The sequence below is a fragment of the Pieris brassicae genome, chromosome 4 (assembly GCF_905147105.1).
Source record: "Pieris brassicae chromosome 4, ilPieBrab1.1, whole genome shotgun sequence".
NCBI lineage: Eukaryota > Metazoa > Arthropoda > Insecta > Lepidoptera > Pieridae > Pieris > Pieris brassicae.
In genome coordinates, this window is record NC_059668.1 from 18,417,987 (window position 1) to 18,437,768 (window position 19,782).

The 19,782-nt window shown below is 34.7% G+C and overlaps 2 protein-coding genes across 5 annotated transcripts in view; one reads left to right on the plus strand and one right to left on the minus strand.

Moving 5' to 3' along the window:
• The first annotated feature begins 95 nt into the window (after positions 1-95).
• LOC123708789 lies at positions 96-2,999 on the plus strand. Of its 2 annotated transcripts, none has more exons than XM_045659676.1 (6): positions 96-257; positions 659-859; positions 1,328-1,526; positions 1,737-1,875; positions 2,096-2,229; positions 2,296-2,999. In XM_045659676.1, exons 3-6 carry the CDS (start codon positions 1,392-1,394, stop codon positions 2,923-2,925), a joined length of 1,038 nt encoding a protein of 345 aa, XP_045515632.1. In that variant the 5' UTR covers positions 96-257; positions 659-859; positions 1,328-1,391; the 3' UTR covers positions 2,926-2,999. The 2 variants fall into 2 exon arrangements, with proteins under 2 accessions (XP_045515632.1, XP_045515631.1); XM_045659675.1 differs by having other exon boundaries at positions 1,342-1,526; positions 2,296-2,998.
• Positions 2,973-19,782, minus strand: part of LOC123708790 (protein Wnt-6) — a 32,641-nt gene continuing 15,831 nt past the window's right edge. For 2 of the 3 annotated variants that reach the window (XM_045659677.1, XM_045659680.1), the window contains exons 2-6: positions 18,004-18,224; positions 5,284-5,390; positions 4,832-5,038; positions 4,508-4,648; positions 2,973-3,337 (exon numbers count right to left, since the gene is read on the minus strand). In XM_045659677.1, coding sequence (XP_045515633.1) covers positions 3,017-3,337; positions 4,508-4,648; positions 4,832-5,038; positions 5,284-5,390; positions 18,004-18,224 — 997 coding nt within the window. In that variant the 3' untranslated portion in view covers positions 2,973-3,016. Of the gene's footprint in view, positions 3,338-4,507; positions 4,649-4,831; positions 5,039-5,283; positions 5,391-18,003; positions 18,225-19,782 lie in introns of those variants that run through there. The other variant, XM_045659681.1, reaches the window with a different exon arrangement.

Sequence of the window (19,782 nt, forward strand, 5' to 3'; positions counted from 1 at the left end):
ATCACACAACATTGTGTAACCTCACTTACAAGTGTAATAGGCAATATCTGGCAAAAACATAAGACTTTATTGCAACATCAATTTCGATTTTATTTCATTTTTGCATTAAAACTCAACTTCGATATGCGTTTATGTATTTATTTAATAATAAAATTGCAATAAAAGGTTTACAATACTTTGAGATGCGCGTGTTGTTAGAATGCGCTACACACTTTTAAGATTAGTACTGTTTGGATTGTACATCGGATTTTTAAAGGGTATGTAAAATTCGCACAGAATAAGCATACTGAGGGATTTTGCAACACTTATTTCCATTACATAATTTTAAAATATATTTTATAACGTATTGTTAAATGAACCTAAAACTAAAAACCTTAAAAAATATAATATAATAACTAAACTATATTACTAATAGGATTCCCATTAGATATACATTGAGAAACTGTACTTACACATTTGTATGTTACGAAGTTTTTTTATTAATATTCATAGTTTGGAAAAATATCATACCGTATTTGAAATACGAGCGATTAGCGATCTCGATGTTGTAAAATCTTAGTCTTTTTCATTGACGATTTTCTGTATTGTGTCTGATTATAATTTCGCTAGAAATCTAAACTAGCCCCTTTTCACACGCCATTATCAAGTCACTTTTTAGAAACGTCAGTAAATGGAGCTATAAAATTCCTAAGTAATTTAAGAAGAGAAAACGCTGTTACTGATCATAAACAAAGTGTAGAAGAAACTCCTCTTGATGACAAAGAGGAACCAGGCTTCAATTTGGACGAGCGGGAAATCAAAAAGTTTCATATTTGGCCGAAAGGGATAATACCATATTACATAGACGATTTTTCATTCGGTTTGGCCTGATTTTTAATTTATAAATATTATATTAAGATTATATGAAATAATGCTCCAAAAAAAGAAAAGGTAAAAGCATTAACAAACGTTTACGTGATGTAAATGTCTGAGAGCGGGTTTCGCTTAACTTAAGATGACACTCAGTTTGTCTAAAATATATAAATAATATATGTTTGGCGTGAGAAAGTTTCTCATCCAAAATAACTATGATTTTCTGTGGAGGCTACCTACTACTACTAGCCTACCTTAGACTACTTTGCCTACTTTAGAGAGGTTATATATGTTGTCGTGTGGATTCAGTTTCCGCACTTAGACAACTATTTGGCCCATTGTGCGTATACCTTTGTTATATAATATGTTTCTTGCTTAGTGTTGCTATTGCAGATATATGATCAAATAGTAATTCACATTCCGAAACAATGTGCGTATGTGTAGATTGTTCTAATTAGTTTAACCTATTTTAAAGATACCTTCTCACAGATAAAGTTTTAAGAGATACAATTCGGGCTTTCCTTGAGCATACCAGTCGTATGACTGGCCTTCAGTTCCTGGAGCTGCCAAGTCCACCTAAAGATGACAGCAGATGGGTCTTCTTCATAAACCGACAGGGCGTGCTTGAATGTATTAATCAATCTTTTCATAGCTTTACCAATGATGGAGTTCAGGTAATTATTGGAATGTAGGATTACTCTAATTGAAAGAAGGATAAAATAATTGAATCTGATTTTCATTCAATTTAATTCAATTCCTGTGTATGTTTTAAAAATAACAACGAGAGACACGTTTTCATATTGTCTTTTTTATTCCTTATAAATTAATATTAACGAGAAACATTTAAATGAAATAGGCCAGAAAATAGTATTAGATGTTTACAGAAAGTCCTTCTTGGTTACGACTGTATAATCAACTATGGAATGATGGAGGTATTATTGATGCTTGTTGGTGTTCCACCACAACACAATTCCCCTGATCGTGATGATTTTATTGAGACTAAAATGAATAATGTAATCCCTAGTAAGTACATACAAGTACATTTAACAAAACACGATCATAACCAAATGACATCAAGAAAACTAGTTGTCATTGGGTATGTGCATCTGTAAAGCATAATAATTATTAAACTTTTTATTTTTATTCGTTTTATTACACTGGGAGTAATCTTACATTGTATTCTAAACAAATGTAACGCCATTAAAAGATTAAAGGTCGCATTTTACATAAAAAATACTTTCAGACAAGAAATATTTATTTAAAAAATTTAAAGATGATGAATGGTTGTTTCATGACCTGGAGTATGACTTTAAAAGCGCTGGACATTACGATTCTCATAAATTCACTGTTAACGGTAGAGCAACTCTTATACCAAAGGTAAATTATATCTGACTTCTCAATTTTATGTCATTATTATTGACTAAGTTTATTTTATTTTCACAGGATGACAGCAAATCAAACTTAGAGATTGGATTTAAAAAAGATTTTAGTTCTATTGATATAAAAAAAATTAAAATGGTATACAACTTTATTTCTAAAAAGACAGCCAGAGCTCATCTCCCTCAATGTAGTAAAATGTTTAATCCGGGATCTAACTTCAGTAATTACCGCGAAAATAGACTAACTGAAGGTAAACCAAGGAATAAACCTAATAAATATTTAGGACTACCAAAAGAAGCTCCCGAGGGCGACGATGTTAATAGCCACGTTGATGAAGATAATAGTCAAACAAATAAAAATATAACAACATCAGAAACTGTTATGGATAATAATGACAATGATGAAGAAGAAGAAATAGAAGAACCTGAAAATAAAGAAACAGAAGAGGTTGGAAAGGATGCAGAAGAGGAAATAGAAGAACCTGAAAATAAAGAAACAGAAGACTTTGGAAAGGATGCAGAAGAGGAAATAGAAGAAAGTGTTGACGACGTTTTAAAGGAAGACAGTCAAAAAACTGAAGAGCGATTAGAAGCTAACGAAACTGTAGATAACACAGCATTAAAAGGAAAGAAAAATGAAAAACGTCAAACCTTCTTGGACTTATCCGATTTTGGTACTGAAGAGAACACTTAATGTCCCGAAAATGTTTTATTTGTAGAGATTGAAATAAAATAAACTTCTACAAATTAAAATTATTTATTTAATACATTAATTATCTATCACATTATAAGCATGTTTGTATGTCACGTTTTACGTAACACGTTTCACATATAACTTCGCAACACCATTTAAATTGACAGTTACAATTTTCAGTCTCTCTAATCGTGCTTTCAACATATCCTCGTCTGCAACAGAGCTGGTCACAACTGTCTGTACCCGCTGAACTTATATTACATTGTCGTCCATGGGTCCCAAGAGATCCAGTCTTCATGTTTGGCGAACAAAAATCTGGTGATTCTTCAGCATATATTAAATCTTTTTTACCAGGTTTCTTTATGTTTGAGCTCTCTGGCATGAAGCTTTCACCATCGTTGCTGCCTATCACCTGTTAAACAGATATGCGTTTTATTTTTATATTGTTATGATCATTTATACATACATATATGGTCATAATTTCCTAATTTCTTAATAATAATAATAATTTATGTGCAAGTATATGATACAAAAATGTTATTATGGTCCAATATAATATTAGCATATTCTGCCAGACATAATGACGTATTGGTCTTAAAACGTAGAATTTTAAATAGAAGTTATGATTACATTTGAGTCGTATCATTATGTCAATTTTTACATATTATTGCGTTTCAAATTAATATTTATTATAATGTTTCATAATTATTAATAGAATATTTTTTTTCTATTGTAGTGCACTAAGTCAATTTTTAAAAAGTTAGGGAGATCTTTGAATGGTTTTGGTAAAATTTTGTATATAAGCAAAGGTATACAGACTCCAGTAATTGCTCTAATACATTTTCCCGAGCCTTAAATACCCTATTTACTTCGATTAAACATCCCCAAATTCTATTACCATATCTAAGTATAGATGATACATCATGAATGATGAATTATGGTGAACAGTTTCCCTTAGTCCTACATAAGTACACATAAACGAAGCTGTGTATTTTGTTCTGTAATTTTTCAATATGTCGTTTCCAATTACAAAATGTATCCAGTGTTATATCCAAAACTACGCACTCGTTCATTATGTCTAGTATATTGTTATTATATTGTAAATCTATTTGCATTTTTTAAGTTATGTCTGAAAAAAATTATGATAGTTTTGGTAATCAAATAAATTTCAAACAATTGATGGCGTCGACGAGAAATTTAATAAAGATATTTTTTAAATCTTGTTCGTTTTTAATTTTTATAGTAGTTTAGTTTCAGTGTCGTTTCATCAGCAAAGAGTATGCTGTTCTGGTGTAAAGCATCTGGGAGGTAATTTACGTATATTAAAAAAACTAGTTGGGCCAAAATACGGCCTTGAGATGTTTCGTACTAATTTTTCTTAATGGTGTATCTAAAGGTTTTTGTTCCAGTTTACAAATCTTTGTTATTCCCACATATTGCATTCTATTTTAATGTAACCAAAAGATTATGCTTAACTCGGTTTTTACCCAGGTCTCTTATCCCGTAGCATATTTCATGACATATTTCCCTTTTCTATTGGTTTGTGTAAAGAACGATTGTAAAAAAAGCCTCAGAAATTTACCTTTGCAGCTCCTTCAAATTTATCCCTAAGTCGATCGCCAATTTCTCTGAAAGTGGGCATCCTCCACCAGCAGGTCCTTAGTGTACAGGAACCGGAAAGACCATGACACTTACATTCCACTCTCATGTTGGACTTGATTGCCTGGACATAGAAATAAAAGCAAATGGCTTTGGCTATAAGAGGAAATGTTTAGACTATTTTTTTCAATGTAAATAAAATTGTGAGTCGGATTTTAATGCTGACTTAAACCGGTGAAGACCCTTTAGAATTCTGGATAAGAAAAAAAATACACACACATTAAAAGTTAATTAAATGCTTACTAACCAACCTCCCAGCGTTGTGATTATGTAGTTTGATCAGAGTTTTTATGTCGCTTTTTTTCCTATATCGACTATCCATAAATTCTCTAGACTTCTGCAACCCAAAGCGTACATTGTCGCTGCAGCCTCCCCATTGCCACCTATCTGTCTGCGCGGGCGCAGGGGGAAGGGGTATAGCTGGTACGCGACCACGGCGGGGCTTTGGTACTTCCTACAAACACAAACAGAGTAGCAGACTTAAAATTATTTTATGTCCATGTATTATAATCAAAATTATGATAAAGTGTTTATGTAGCAGAAAACGGACAGAAAAAAGCCTAAATTAATTGAGGATTACGTTTTCTAAACCTCAGATCTACGGTTATACATGATAATTAATCAGCGTAAATCGTGTTACGGAGAAATATTCCAAGTGTACATACAACAACATAATTATTTCATTTGGTCTCTTCATACCTTTTCGCATGAACATTCGAGCAATGAGCCCGCTGTGCACGCCCGAGTAATGGCATATGTCACTCCCGCTGCGGTGATTGCATTTACGAACCCTGTCTCTCTCGTATCTGGAACAATAATTGTCAATTTCAAGTGTAATAAAGTGGTCATTAACAGTATAATTCTATTAAATTACAATTGTATTCAATCTTAGTAAGTTACGTCTTAATTTTTAACATGACATTACAAGATAATATTTCATACACCATTCCTAGAATAGTCGTTAATTTAACACAATAACTGTCACGCATATAAGCGACATTTGTGAATTAGATATGGAGTCAACTGAATGTTAACATAAAATAAATTACAACGTGAAGTTGTTGACCCAAAAATCAATATTCACACGCTCGTTGTGACTGCGTCGCTCGCAGATGAGTTTCACGAATTAAAGAGTTCGATCCATAAATATCGTAAGATTTACACGGTACATTAGTTCCGCTGGCAATCGACTATTTTATCTTCAATTTATTTTAAGATTTCCGTTCAAGTATAAAAGTATCAGAAGTTAAAAAGAAATGAGTTTGACAAGTGAGTAAGTATCATTCAATAAATCTCATATATCTACCGGATACGGCAGGACACCACTGGAGTATCGCAGGGTCACATGCAAGGAGCGGGTGTGTTCCACCTAATATATATATAAAAGGCTATCATATGAATTGATTGACAAAAATTGTTTAGGCATTTTATGTTTACAGCCTTATCTGGGATTTTAATACAAGCTCTCGTGATCTGCATTCCAAAATCCTAATAAACTAATGAGGTATTAATTAAAATATATTAATTGCATTTGTATTTTATCTATCAAACCTTATTTGGGTTTATATCTCTTTTATTCTCCTACTCCAATACTAACCGGTTGTCCGTCAAAACGTTAATTAACAGAAAAGTCCATTAAAAGAAATGCTAAATTAACCTTTAAATATTTAAGAGAGCTAATATAAAAACCAAAATCGTATCCACGACTGTATAATCACTGTGACTAACATTAAAAATCTTGTTTGCAATTCTCAATAGCAGTATACGTGGCCATAACAATTAATGGCGGGTCATCTGACTTCGAATGAATATTCAAGTTGCATGAATAATGTGTAAATTGTAATGTACTGAATATGTAGTTGTCATTAAAGTACGAACTTAAATCAACGAGAAAAAGTATCGACCAAAATAGTCGTCCATTACCGCGAGAATTGTGAATTTATAACTGTACGAATATAAGCATATTGATAATATAAGTGAAGCTGCAAAGCTTAGAATAGAAGTTGATTATGCCGCGATAATGAGCTTGTACACGCTTGTAGGATAAACATTACAAAAAAAAATTGTTCATTTAGTACAGGAAATTTCTTATGGTTCCACAAAAATACTTAATTTATTTCAGGTCTATGTAGGTAATTTATGTCAGGTATTTAGGATCTATCTTAATAGGCCGGAAACGCACTTGCAAGCGTGAGTGTTTATGGGCGGCGGTATCATTTATCATAAGATGAGCCTCCTGCCCGTTTGCCCCCTGTTTCAAAATTCTGACATTATTTACATCAACTTTTTCTTTTGTTTAAAAAAATGTCTTTTAATATTATTACTCACTAGTATAAAACTTATTAAACGTAACAATTGTGCAATGATATGAACAATAGAAAAAAAAATCTTCGATTCACTTCGAAAAGTATCTAGGGGTCCAATCGTTTCATTAAATCCAGATTAGATACGGGGTTAGCTGACAGCATCGCGCCTATCGATGCCATGCTAATTGGGCCTCTCGAGGACCAGGGTGCATTCCGCCCGGCTGCCACCCGTCCACAGATACAGAGAAATTTATTGCACAAACAATTTATATAATTGACGTGCGACAAAAAAGCGAGAGTGCACACCCACCTGACGCAGAATTCTACCTGTAATTACACCGCTTACGCTGCGATATTTCATGGTATTTTTATCTTTGATTTTTCGCTGAACCCCAAGGATACGGCCGTAGGAGTTATGAACGGAATGTCAATTTCCGAATATCTTGCTAGACGCGACGGAAAAACTGGTCTCGACTGACGACAACGGATTCCAGCTGGAGAATTTCATAGGATTGAAAAGATTTTGCCTAAAGCTGCATTTTCAATTAACAAGGATTATTTCATGTAGAAAAACAAATTTTAAAAAACAAAATCTTCCTTTCAATAATAATCATGTAACTAATTAGGATTTAAATAATTGCGTCTATAATTCATATAGAGATTTTGTATTGAATTATAAATTATATTAACGTATAATAGTTAAACAATTGAGGATATGATTTCACTATGACATTACTTTTAGAAGTATCTCTTAGCTTTTTAAAACACATTTAAGTAATCAGGTTTTTCAGGCGAATGCGATTCGTTGTCAATAGAACAGCAGGGAAACGACACTCAGCCGTCATTATAAATCTCCGGCGGTGAGCTCTGAGCGAAGCATTCCCTGCGATCCGTCCGCGTTATGCGCTGTAATTATCGCAAAACTCGACCTCGACTCACAAATATGTCGTTGGGAACGAGGGACATGACATTCTCATCACCAACCGTTCAGTTTTTCTAGCGTCTCCGCTCCCGAAGTATGCACTCCAATGGGGGACACTCCCACGACGCCCAGCCGTAATATTTGGGAGTACGACAAACCTTTTTGTTCGGCACACGAGCGTCCGGAATGTCGCTATTCGTGTCTTCTTGAATTATTCAGCGAATCTTTAAATCGATCAATAATCGATGGTTCGAAATTCGAATTGATTCACACTTGCTGGTACACGGCTTCCATAATATCAGCTGTTTTTGTAGCGTCAAAATACTTCAAGTCTTTCCAGCGGTGACATGTAGTTAATCAAGGCACGTGCGCCACAGTTTTTGTAGATATTGTAAAATTATACTTTAATTTAATCAATAAATATCTGTACTGTTTAGGGCGAGAACAGGATTCCAGACATTGTCGATACAAAGGCTTGACTGTAATTTTTGGCTTCCATCTTAATTTAAATCTTTATTTAGTACAACAACACTTTTATATATATAAAAAATGATGTTTTGAACGGCTTATTTGAAATTAACTTGATTTCTTATTACTTGACATTTCATTTTAATATATCAGCCGTTAAGTTAACAACCTAACCGATTAACTAAACGGCGCCATTAAACTAACGGCCTGAAAGATGTTCAGCCGTAGCGTTTGTTACAACATTTGATAAACTGGCTGGCTAACGCTTAGGCCATTCGTACGATACACTCATTATTTGGTCTGCCAAATAATGAGTGTATCGTACGAATGTAACGAAGTAAAAAAGATGAAACATTTGACATAAAATATATTTCTTTTAAAATTAAATTGCTTAAGACAAATTCACATATTCACTACACTCTTGCTTTGTATATGCCAGTTCACACGGAAAACATAGTTTTCCTTATTCTAGTTAGGTTGAGCATTAATTGCGCACATAAAACGAGAGATCCATTGATACACGTGGGGTTCGACCTTTCTCAACACTGAGAATAGCACGCAATGATAGTAGCACAAACATGAACGATAAAAAACCTCTTTGGTGTTCGTAAAATCGAGTAAAATCACAAGGCAACGACATGAATTCTTCTGTCATTTGTATACTAAAAGTATTGGATGAAATACAATTGTAAATAAACATATATCATCAACAATATCCGGAATATTGTATATGTAATTCCTTGAAATATGTAAAAAACATGGATCCGTTGATGCTGTTTCACTATTTTACCTTTGGGATTGTTGTTTATATGTCTGTCTTTGAAGATTCAGCATCAGCCCAATCTCTGAAATACTATAAAGACGACGATGAAGACTAATGTTTTGAGTTTATTGAAATGGTCAATTAAAATGTGGTAAATGTTTTTTGTGCCTTTTCTTTTACTGTAGGTGTATATACATTTATATATTGAGACTGGTCTAATTGTTTGACAAACTTTGTTAGGAAATTTCCTACCTTTATGAAGTACGGGAAATATGTAAAGTATTTTTATATTATTCATATATTCAGTTGTGTAACTGTTTGCAAACCTGAGAATTTTAAAGTTAAAGGAATCTCGACGTTTTTTTGAAATTGTATACTTTATGCCTTTTTACAAAGAAGGCCGCTACATAATTTTATAAAACTTTAAACTTTAACTTTACAATATTCTAGACACAGGATCGCGAATATAAATCGATCATTTACAAATGTATAATGTAATGCATAAAATCTTTGTGTATATAACCTTATCAATGTGACTCGTTTAAAATTTATTCAATCAAAACTCAACTTGTTTGCTGCTGAATACCAACAAATTTGTCGATTGCATGCAACAAAGCGATAATAATTAGTGGCTAATTAACATTAACGATCCCACAATTCAAGTGACAAAAACAAAGATTTAGGTCCCGCACCAGTTTCCTCTCAGATAAAATTTGATTTGTCCGCCAATTGACGACGAGGGCAACTTTGTGGCCGCCGACACATCCACCAGTATGAATCACATATAATTACACTTAATAACTCGTTACAACTTTCAGGGCTTTAATGATCGTATTTTAAAAGGGCCAATTACAACATTAATCAATTCCAATAGCGACATAAATTATATTGATATAAGCGGAGTGCGAATACCTCAGTGTACGTCAAATTGAGTAGATAAGACTCGGAGCGGCCAAGATGATCTTGCAGGCCATAAGTGAAATTGCTTGGATTTTGCAATTTTAATTTCGTTTAAGAGTGCGCTCCAAAGTATTGTACTGGGCGATTTTCATAACGTTTTTATTGCACTCCTAGCGAGGTTCTGACAACACATTACCGAAACAATTCTTAAATCAAATGTAAATAGCATAAAAACCAATTCAGTTTATAATTTGGATTAATAAATTTGTCTGCTTGTAGCAAAAAAAATATATTAAATAACAAACTATGTACTTTTAAATGGCAAATGACTTGAAAACCAATCTACACCATTTAAGTGTTTCGCTTGCTATTATTTCAAGTCAGTTCAGTCACTTGTGACTTTAAATGTTCATAAAACAGTAAAATACTTTCACAAGCTGCTTTGTAGCTTGATTTACAAAACAGACTATGTCACAAAACTAGTATATAGCAAGCAGAAGTAGTATTTAGACCACCAGTCCGTCTTTCTCGCTTCCTTTTCAATCCTTGTACCAAACATTTTCTGCTAGATAGTGATAACTGAAACCCGCTTTTGATAACGATCGCTCGTCTGTGGCGACTTTAAATTGAGCGTTCACACCCCCTCCAGGAATCTCAGATTTGATATAACATCAAGCGACACTTGTCTGCCCTTTGCTGTTAACTCTTGTATTTATTTATTGTAATTCCCTGAGATAAAGTATCTCTCCTGCATTCCAGGCAATTATTAACTTTTATGGAAGTTGTGATTATATTCTAGTTTCTATGTGAATAGTTTCATCAAAGATTTTGTTTATGCACGGGTACCGAATCGTAAGCGTTGTAGCGTAATTATTTATATATTGTACGAAATAATATATCAAAGGTATTTCTATTCTCGCTTATATGGAAATTCCTGCACGTAATAACAAGTTCATATGTTATGTAGAGTAAAACATGGGACTTGGTTTTTCCTAGACCTGCCAAGATGCAGGGTATCGGGTGTCGGGCAAAACCACTGTCATAAACATGTATGCTGAACTACCTACGCGATTGTGGCGCGGTGCCTTCATAAAGCGTTCGTTCGTACATTTTTACCAGCTAAATGATATATTATAGTTCTGAATGTACGTTTACATAGCTTCCTATGTGAATTATAATAAGGGTCAAACATAATACATAGGTAACTTACATCGCTATAAAAAAGTATAATATTATTGCGTTGTCATAGGGTAAAATAATATTGACAGTACCTTCTTTGTGTACACGGATAAGCGATTCTAAAAACGATAGTTAACCTAGTTTTATATGAAAGATTCATGTAAAACTAGGTTTATCCCGAGCTAAAACCTTAACTTAACAAGCGTTTATATGCTCTAAGGAAACAATACTTCGTTTATTTTCAACCCTAAAAATTGAATTAAGGTTACATTTTTATGACACACGGTTAAGCTTATTTATGCCACATAAATCGTCAAATATAACGACTTAAATAATCCAAGCGTAGCTCTATAAAAAGAGAACAGATGACTTCTTCAAAGAGGATCAGTTTAATACCAGGACAATACATCGAGTTGTCACAGCGACCGCATCGGAATGTTTGAACGAACACGAGCATTTTATCTCATCTGATTAATTCAAATATTTAGCGCAATAAATACAGGTCTGGGGTGAGCGGGGGGTAAGCGTTTCGACTGTCGTGTGACATGGTAGATGGGGGACTCCAGGCAATTGCGTCAGTGTCAGCTTGTCAGCGCGCAGCCATTGTGGCCTCTTCTGCCCGATATACGAGCGTTGAGCGGTCACATCGTGCACCTGATTTATCGACGTCCTATACAGGCACTGCAACGGGCCCGCTGTCGCCGAATAAAGCGAATTCTCACGCTACCGAACGCACGCGAACGCTCCCGTCGCGTCTACCTGTATTTAAATTGAACGATCGTTTCTCATTCCTTTCCCCCAGATATTTTACGTCGAGTAATACGATACAACACTGTCCGGCTCTTTCTGCTGTTTTCGCGTTCCTTTTTCCTCTCAGCCCGCTATTGTTCACTTGTCAATTTCTTTAGCTAATGCGAGTAAACGTCTCATTATGCGGTGCCGTGCGTCTGCGACGCGCATTGCGTGTTGTGACAGCAACCACCCACCGGAAGGGGCACCGTCATTCAGCCGCACAAAAACGCGAATTTATTCAAGGGACGTCCAATGGCTAATTTGAATGAATTGTGCCCGTTTAATAGGAATAATTAGTGCTCAATGCATCTAGAGACGACGCGACTTCGCTTAGTGGTTTGTCCAGTTAACTTCCCTTTACTAGTTAAGTCATGTAAAGGACAGGCGCGTTGCGTTAGTGGACATTAAATTATGATTATGGATATGCAGCTACACGTCTTATTTAATACGTATAATTAATGTTATAGCTCTTAAATAATAAGCGTGTTTTAAAGACACATAAACTTCAACACTATTATGATCGTGAGGGACATTCAAATTAGTTTTTGTTATGAAATATTCTATGTGCTATTGGTAAACTTTTTTTCTATTTGATTTAGAGAATTTCAAGAAAATTGAAGACCACGATTTTGCTAAATTGGAAGTCGTAAGTAATTTGTCTATTTGTTCTAAAATATAAGGAAATTCGGTTATTACAGTTGTAATATTGCTTTAGTATTATTACGTCACACACTCAACGAACGTTGAATAAGTTGAACATTTTATTAATATCCATATTCGTTAGGTCTTAATAAAACGAAGTATCAAGTTGCATTCCACCCATTCGGTTATAATTAACATTCAAAAACATATTGAACCATCGAATCGAAAGTCGAATTAGTAATCAATATAAAATTAAGAGCAGTATCTACAAGAGGCTGCATGGGAGCAACCATATGAGTGAACAGATTAGATATAAGAAAAACTCCGGATATTACACTATAATTAAGAACATTTACGTGTTTGGGGCGCCAAATTTATCGCCGAGTTTTTTGTCGATATGAAGCCATTCCTGGGTATTTATGGCCCGAGGTGGGTACGTGTGAGGTCCGGTACCAGTAGTAGGGTTATCGGCTGGTATCTTTATGTGATCCCGTGGTACTTTCGACCTGTCGACACTTAATGGTCCGCCGAGATTAGTACGTGATCCTAATATTTTGGGAGTCCGTGTTTGTGGGTTTGTTTATTGCTTAATTAGACTGTTTTGTATAAGTGGAAATTGGTCGCAGCGTCTAGGAAGATAAGGCGGCAATTTACGATTTGATTTACTCCTGGCGTGTACCACGGAATTTGGTGTACTCGTTTTTTTTTTTATGATCTCGGATTCTTGACAAACTAGTAACCTCAGTGGGTTTGGGTCTGTGTTTATTTACTACTTGATTATCGGTGTATGTGAAGGTTTTAGTAGTCTTGCCCGGATGTCACCACATGAACCATTGATTAGTTTAAGGGATTTCATCAGAAAATAAAGCTTCATAGTATGTCATTGGAAGTTCGAGACTGGCCTATTTAATTGTAAATTTATTACCGTCATACCGTTAAATAGTATAAGTTAATGTTTATTAAAGCCTAAGCTTAACAATCAAATATATATCTAAAATATATAGAAATAATAAAAATAATTTAAAAAGGAAATTAAAGCAAATTTGAAAAGGTTGGCGTCTGTGGAACCTTTAACGCGGGAAGCATTTCCTCGCTGTGTTAAAATACTTAATAAGTATAAGTATAATACTATTATAAACTACAGTAAAAAATATTAAGTAAAATAAAAAATAAACTCAAAATAATTTCACGGGAGTCCATAGAGTTAAAATAATTGTCTAGTGACTTAAGTGTTTATTTTACCGTAAAGTAATGTGTGCGCTAAATCACTTAAATATCACCATGCAGTATTATTCATAGAAAGTACACATGCCTTGAAATATTATATAAAATAATTTTAATTTAAATACGTTCTTCGAGATGATAATAGTAAAATGTACTCTGGTAATAGTATTAACGTTTTAATTGTATTGTAGTTTTATAATACTCTTTGAGAAAATTTGGGCTATAATTCTGTATATTATAATTAATATAATAATAATAACTACTATATCTTCAAAATTCTTGAAACATTCCAGTGCCGTCATTTTTTCTAAGTAGGCTGTGCCTTTTAAAATTTTATTCAAAAAACCCAACACTTCGCAAATATTCTTTACAGCCAGAGAAGTGTTCAAACATGTTATGATATCCGAACTTATTTTAATTTATAAATCTTCTTAAACTGACCGATCTCTTGTTTGTCCAAGAGGATGATTTAGATTTATAATTGGATGTATTTTTATTTAAGACGCGTGTTCAACTTATGTCGGGTCTTCTAGTAATTTATAAATATCTCATTACATATTCTACATTTCAGTCAAAGCGATAATGAGGTGATAAGTATTTTATATCGAGTATTAAAATCAAATATTATAATTAAGTATACGCCTCGTGTTCACTCGACAGTAAGAATACAAAGATAAATTTATTTAAGTAAAAATTAAATCCTTATTCATTGATAACATTTTGACACAGAAAAAAGGACAAAGTGAGGAATGCACCAAGTTACTAATGAAAGGAACCAATTAACGACTCGTCGCCTATATAGGGTGTTTTATTTGATTACAAGAACGGCTATACAATGCGCAGAGGTGATTAGAACTTAAAGAAACTGGTTGTGGTTGGTAACACAGAAGGCAAAATATCACGTGGTCGTTCACTGACCAGATGGACCGATCAAGTAAAGACTCGTCGTCCTCAAAACTGTACACTGTCATAAGAGAGGCGCTGGATAGTATCTGGTGAAAACAGATAGTCCGCTCCATATACTTTATTACTGACAACGACGCTCAGACATGAGCTGCAGATCAAAGTGAGACAACTATATAGGATATAACGAAAAATTATAGTTCCCTGACACACGCCGACATTTGCATCTTGCATCGTTATCAGTTGTATTGCATACATGGAAACGCCTCACCTTAACACAATATAAAGACTTGCATTAACTAGCATATCATCCTATGCACACATACACATAAATAAAGTGGCTTTTAGAAGATATCAGACATTGAGTCGGATAAATTTACGTTTAAACCAGGCCGATGTGATACAGATGGTGGAATGCTGACAAGGCTACGCTGTTACTGTCCTGCATAGGGCGATTGCTGGTGGGGTTTTAGAAGTCCCACATAACCCTCCACCACGAGGCAGTCGCATCCCAGTAGGGTATGCGAACATATTTCCCCACAAATAGGATAAAATTTCATTCGGCTTCGCCCGTTGGAAGAAATCGAAATCATTTTTTTTTATGTAATAGCAGGCAAACGGGCAAGAGGCTCACCTGATGTGAAGTGATACCGCCGACCATGGACACTCACATTGCCAGAAGGCTCGCAAGTGCGTTGCCGGCCTTTCAAGAATTCGTACGCTCTTTTCTTGAAGGACCCTAAGTCGAATTGGTTCGGAAATACTTTAGTGGGCAGCTGGTTCCACATAGTGGTGGTGGTGCTGCCTTAGAAAACGCTCAGTTGTGGAACGACGGACGTCGAGGTGATACGGATGGTATTTTGTATTTTGCCTTGACGTCCGATATTGAAACTCAGCTGCGGGTATTAGACCGAATTACTCTTCTGAACACTCCCCATGGTAAATGCGGTAGAAGATGCAGAGGGACCCAACATCTCTTCGCAACGCCAAGGGATCAAGCCACACGGAAAGTGATTGGTCGTCGACGATTCGAACCGCTCTTCGTTGAATACGGTCAAGTGGAAGGAGCTGGTACTGGGGAGCTCCCGCCCAGAGGTGAGAACAGTATTCCATGTGGGGCCGAATTTGCGCTTTATAGAGTTGCAAGCGGTGGCCTGGAGTGAAGTACCGTCTCGCCTTGCTGAGCACACCAAGCTTTTTGGAGGCTAATTTAGCCTTCCCTTCCAAATGACCACGAAACTGGACGTTATTCGATATGTCAACGCCCAATATTCCGAAGTTAGCTGAGGCTTTAAGGAGAGTGCCTTCAAAGAGGGGAGTAGCGACAAAGGGAGTTTTTTTAGCGGAAAATGCGCATACTTGTGTCTTCTTGGGGTTAAATTGGACTAGATTTAGTCTACCCCAGTCCGAGACTCCACGTAAAAGAGTTTCGACTTCAGACACAAGTTTGTTCCGGCACTCATCAACAACAGCCCGAGAAATACCTGCCCGGCCCGTGTAAAAAGCATCCCCAGTGCTTGCAATGCAAAGTATTACATAAAAGCAAACACGACCAAAGGTCATTCATAAATTGCTTAATTTAATATTTCTCGAATCAAGAACACCCTGTACCAGGTTTCATGTCAGCGTGTGATAAAAAACCGGGACTAATTCAACTCAGTATCCTGCAGCCACCCAGAGCTCCTCGCATCAATTTATAGGCTTTTAACCTAATTTGTTCACTGTCTACAAGCAAATTACTAAAAAACAAATGTGTAGTACTGAGTATTTGGGGACATTTCAGATCTTTCCATACTTAGGCATCACAACGCCTGGTTTGAGAAAAAAAAGAACAAATCCAGCTAAAGTTTAATATATATTTTCCAACCTAAACCAGGATCATAGAGCCATACCAACCACTTAGCATCGGTAATTAGTCCTACTGTAAACTTGTACGCATAATCGTTTATATTTAAATTATTAAATCCATTTAAAATAAAAGTCTCTTAATACACAATATCAATCATTTTATAATTGCTAAAAAGAATTAAAAAACAGAACAGTAACCAAATTCTTGTTTTGCCTAAATGTCCAAAAAGGATGAATAAAAAAGGATTAAGCTATCGTTTCGAACAATAAAACACTTAATTAATGTATTTTACATTAGCAAATGTTTGATAGCAAAACGTGATGACATTTCGAACGACTCGTCGCACAATATATTTGGATTATATCGAAAAAGGTTAAAAAATAATAATTTATACAGTTGCATATATTCGTTCACGTTTTGACAAATACCACTTAATTTGCACTAATGAATTAAGAAAGCACTCAATCCTAATATTTTAAATATATTGTATAGGAGACGTCAGGGCCAAACTCAGGAACTATGAGCTCGCCTTAATATTGTTCTGGAATTGAGACGGTCACGCGGGTGAATACTGTATAAAAGTGTTTGAAACTTATGTATGTGTCTTTTCTGTATGCGTAAAATTCTAACAATCACTCGATAAAAATATCAACGAAATTCATCAAAAATAAATACAAAAAAATTAAAAGGATTATAACATTAAAATAGTGATTCATATCTAGAATCTAATTAGAAGGAATAAAGTGTATAATTTGTTATATCGGAATATCATCTTATCAATAACATTTATTGCAATACGATAAAAAAATTCCAATAGATTTATCGTCCCGATGAGTTCATCACCATTTAAGATATTGTTAAATTTGCCGAAGCATCGCTACCTGCCGATTTTATTAACACGGACAAAGGAATGCGAATTGTGTTAAAACGAATAACTATCTCTAATTCGATTAGTCCTAAAGAGTTGATTCTCGCATAATTTATCGATTTTTAGTCATGAATGCCAAAATCGATTTTCTGCTAATGTTCTCGCTTAATTGTCGAGTTAGTTAACAATTTTTTAGTTGAAATTTATTGACGAAATAGTGGTTCTATTATTAGTCACCATTAGACCGTGAATTCATTAAATTTACAGTGAATGTTAAGCAGGAAAATAATAATAAATGGCTTAGAAGATTGCAGCTTGCGTTAAGCGTTAGGGCTCAACCCCGAAATCGTGGGTTTGTTCGTTAAAGTCTTTCTATGTACACAAACACACTATAAATACTTGCTCTTCTTTAAGATTCCTTCGACGGAAATCAAACCCACAAAGCCAGTAAGGCAGTAAATTCGCGCCCCACGATACTGTCAACATTATCAAGTTTCTAACTATAAATCTGTTTCGTTCTATTTACACATATATTGTGGTTCGATTCCTATAAAAAGCATTATCGACTAAAGGCAAAGAATATTTATTTTAGTTCTTCGTTACCTCTCATCAATATTTTCCTCATGCTGCGCCTCTGGGTCGTACAATTCCACCTTCGATTCCTGAACTGGTGCGCGCACTCGCTGGCCCCAAGGGACACACCTCGGGTGATCTCCTTAAGTAGACCAGTCTCGTTGCGACAGATCTGCGCCAACCGGCCTCTAGGACGTCGGTTCTTCTTGCAGACCATGCGAGGGTCCAGGATCACTGCGCTGCCAGACGCCCTGAAGAGATTTAGTTCTTGTTTAGATTACGTATAATAATACAATTATAAAAGTAGAAAAATATTCAATTTGTTAATTTATTTTGTTTTAATTATTTATAACAAGCTGAGTTATAAAATCATTTAAACTTCTGTATATATATTATATTTTGACTAATTATAAATTTAAATATGAAATCTGAAACTAATCGTTATATGCTGTCCTTTATTGTTTTATAATAAAGACAAGTATTTATTTATTTTATTTAATAACACTTCGTTACATTACAATATAAAAAAAATGAACATAATTAAATCAAAAGGAGGGCAGCTGGCGGCCTTATCGCTTTCGAGCGATCTCTTCCACTGTGAGTAAAGAAAAAAAATGTATTAAATTACATAAGATAGGCAAGAAGTGCAAAAATACATGTTATACACAGTTATTAAGACAAAACTAAACAGGAACAAAAAACAAACTAAACTAAAAAGATTACACATACATAACATGACATTAACAATAAAAAGTAAATAAACAATAATAATAAAAACAAAAGCAAGTATTAAGCCTTTTTCTTATGATATTATATCTTACACAAGCTACTACACTATATCCTTATAGTACAATCAAATTATTATATTGATCTAAATATAAATTAGTTATTTTAATTGTATTCCTAATATCAATTCTGCGCACCAATTCATCGATCCTGACCCAACTCCGCATACGAACTCGCTTGTCTACCTACAGCTTATTGCAATTGGCAAATAGCAATTGTATCTTATTTCGGTCAAACAATGCGCATAGTCGATGAGAACTTGGAGAAACTAATCGTGGTATATATATATATATATACATAGAAGGTAAAAGATCACATGGCCGCCAACCAGGTTGACCGATCAAGTAAAAGACTCATCGTCATCAAAACTGCGCCAGCGCCTCTCTTATGACAGTGTATCTCATAAGAGAGGCGCTGGAAAGAAACCGGTGTGAACAGATTGTTCGCTCCAGATGCTTCCTTGCTGACTACAACGCTCAGACATGAGCTGCCGATTAAAGAGAGAGAATATCAACACTGACAATCCTTCACTTGTAGTTGTCTGGTTGATAAAGGCGCAAATTTGGTTTTCAAGCATATATAATATCAGTAACGGAAAGGCATCCTAAACTATCAGCTAAATAGTCTAAGTTCCTCAAAACGTCCCGTAATACGTTTAATATAGGAACGGCATGATTTCGCACGCAGGTGCTATCATCAGTGTTTGTTACTCAATCACTTAGGTATCGTTGTGAATGAAGTTTATTTTAGTTTGTTTATATCACGTCGTCTCCGGCCGATGAGTTGCAGGCGATTTAGAACTATCGGAACCAAATATTTTCCAGCACAATATTATTAGACTTTTATCGTCTAAATAGTACAGTATTTACATATTAAAATGTACCTAAAATGCGTAATGCAACAATGTATTTGATAAAGTTACACAATTTTTCATTTCCCTTTGCTGGTTTATGCTTTTCGAAATATACATATATGGCTATTCAGAATCGGTATAACGGTGTAATTCAGGGCTAAGCCTAAAAT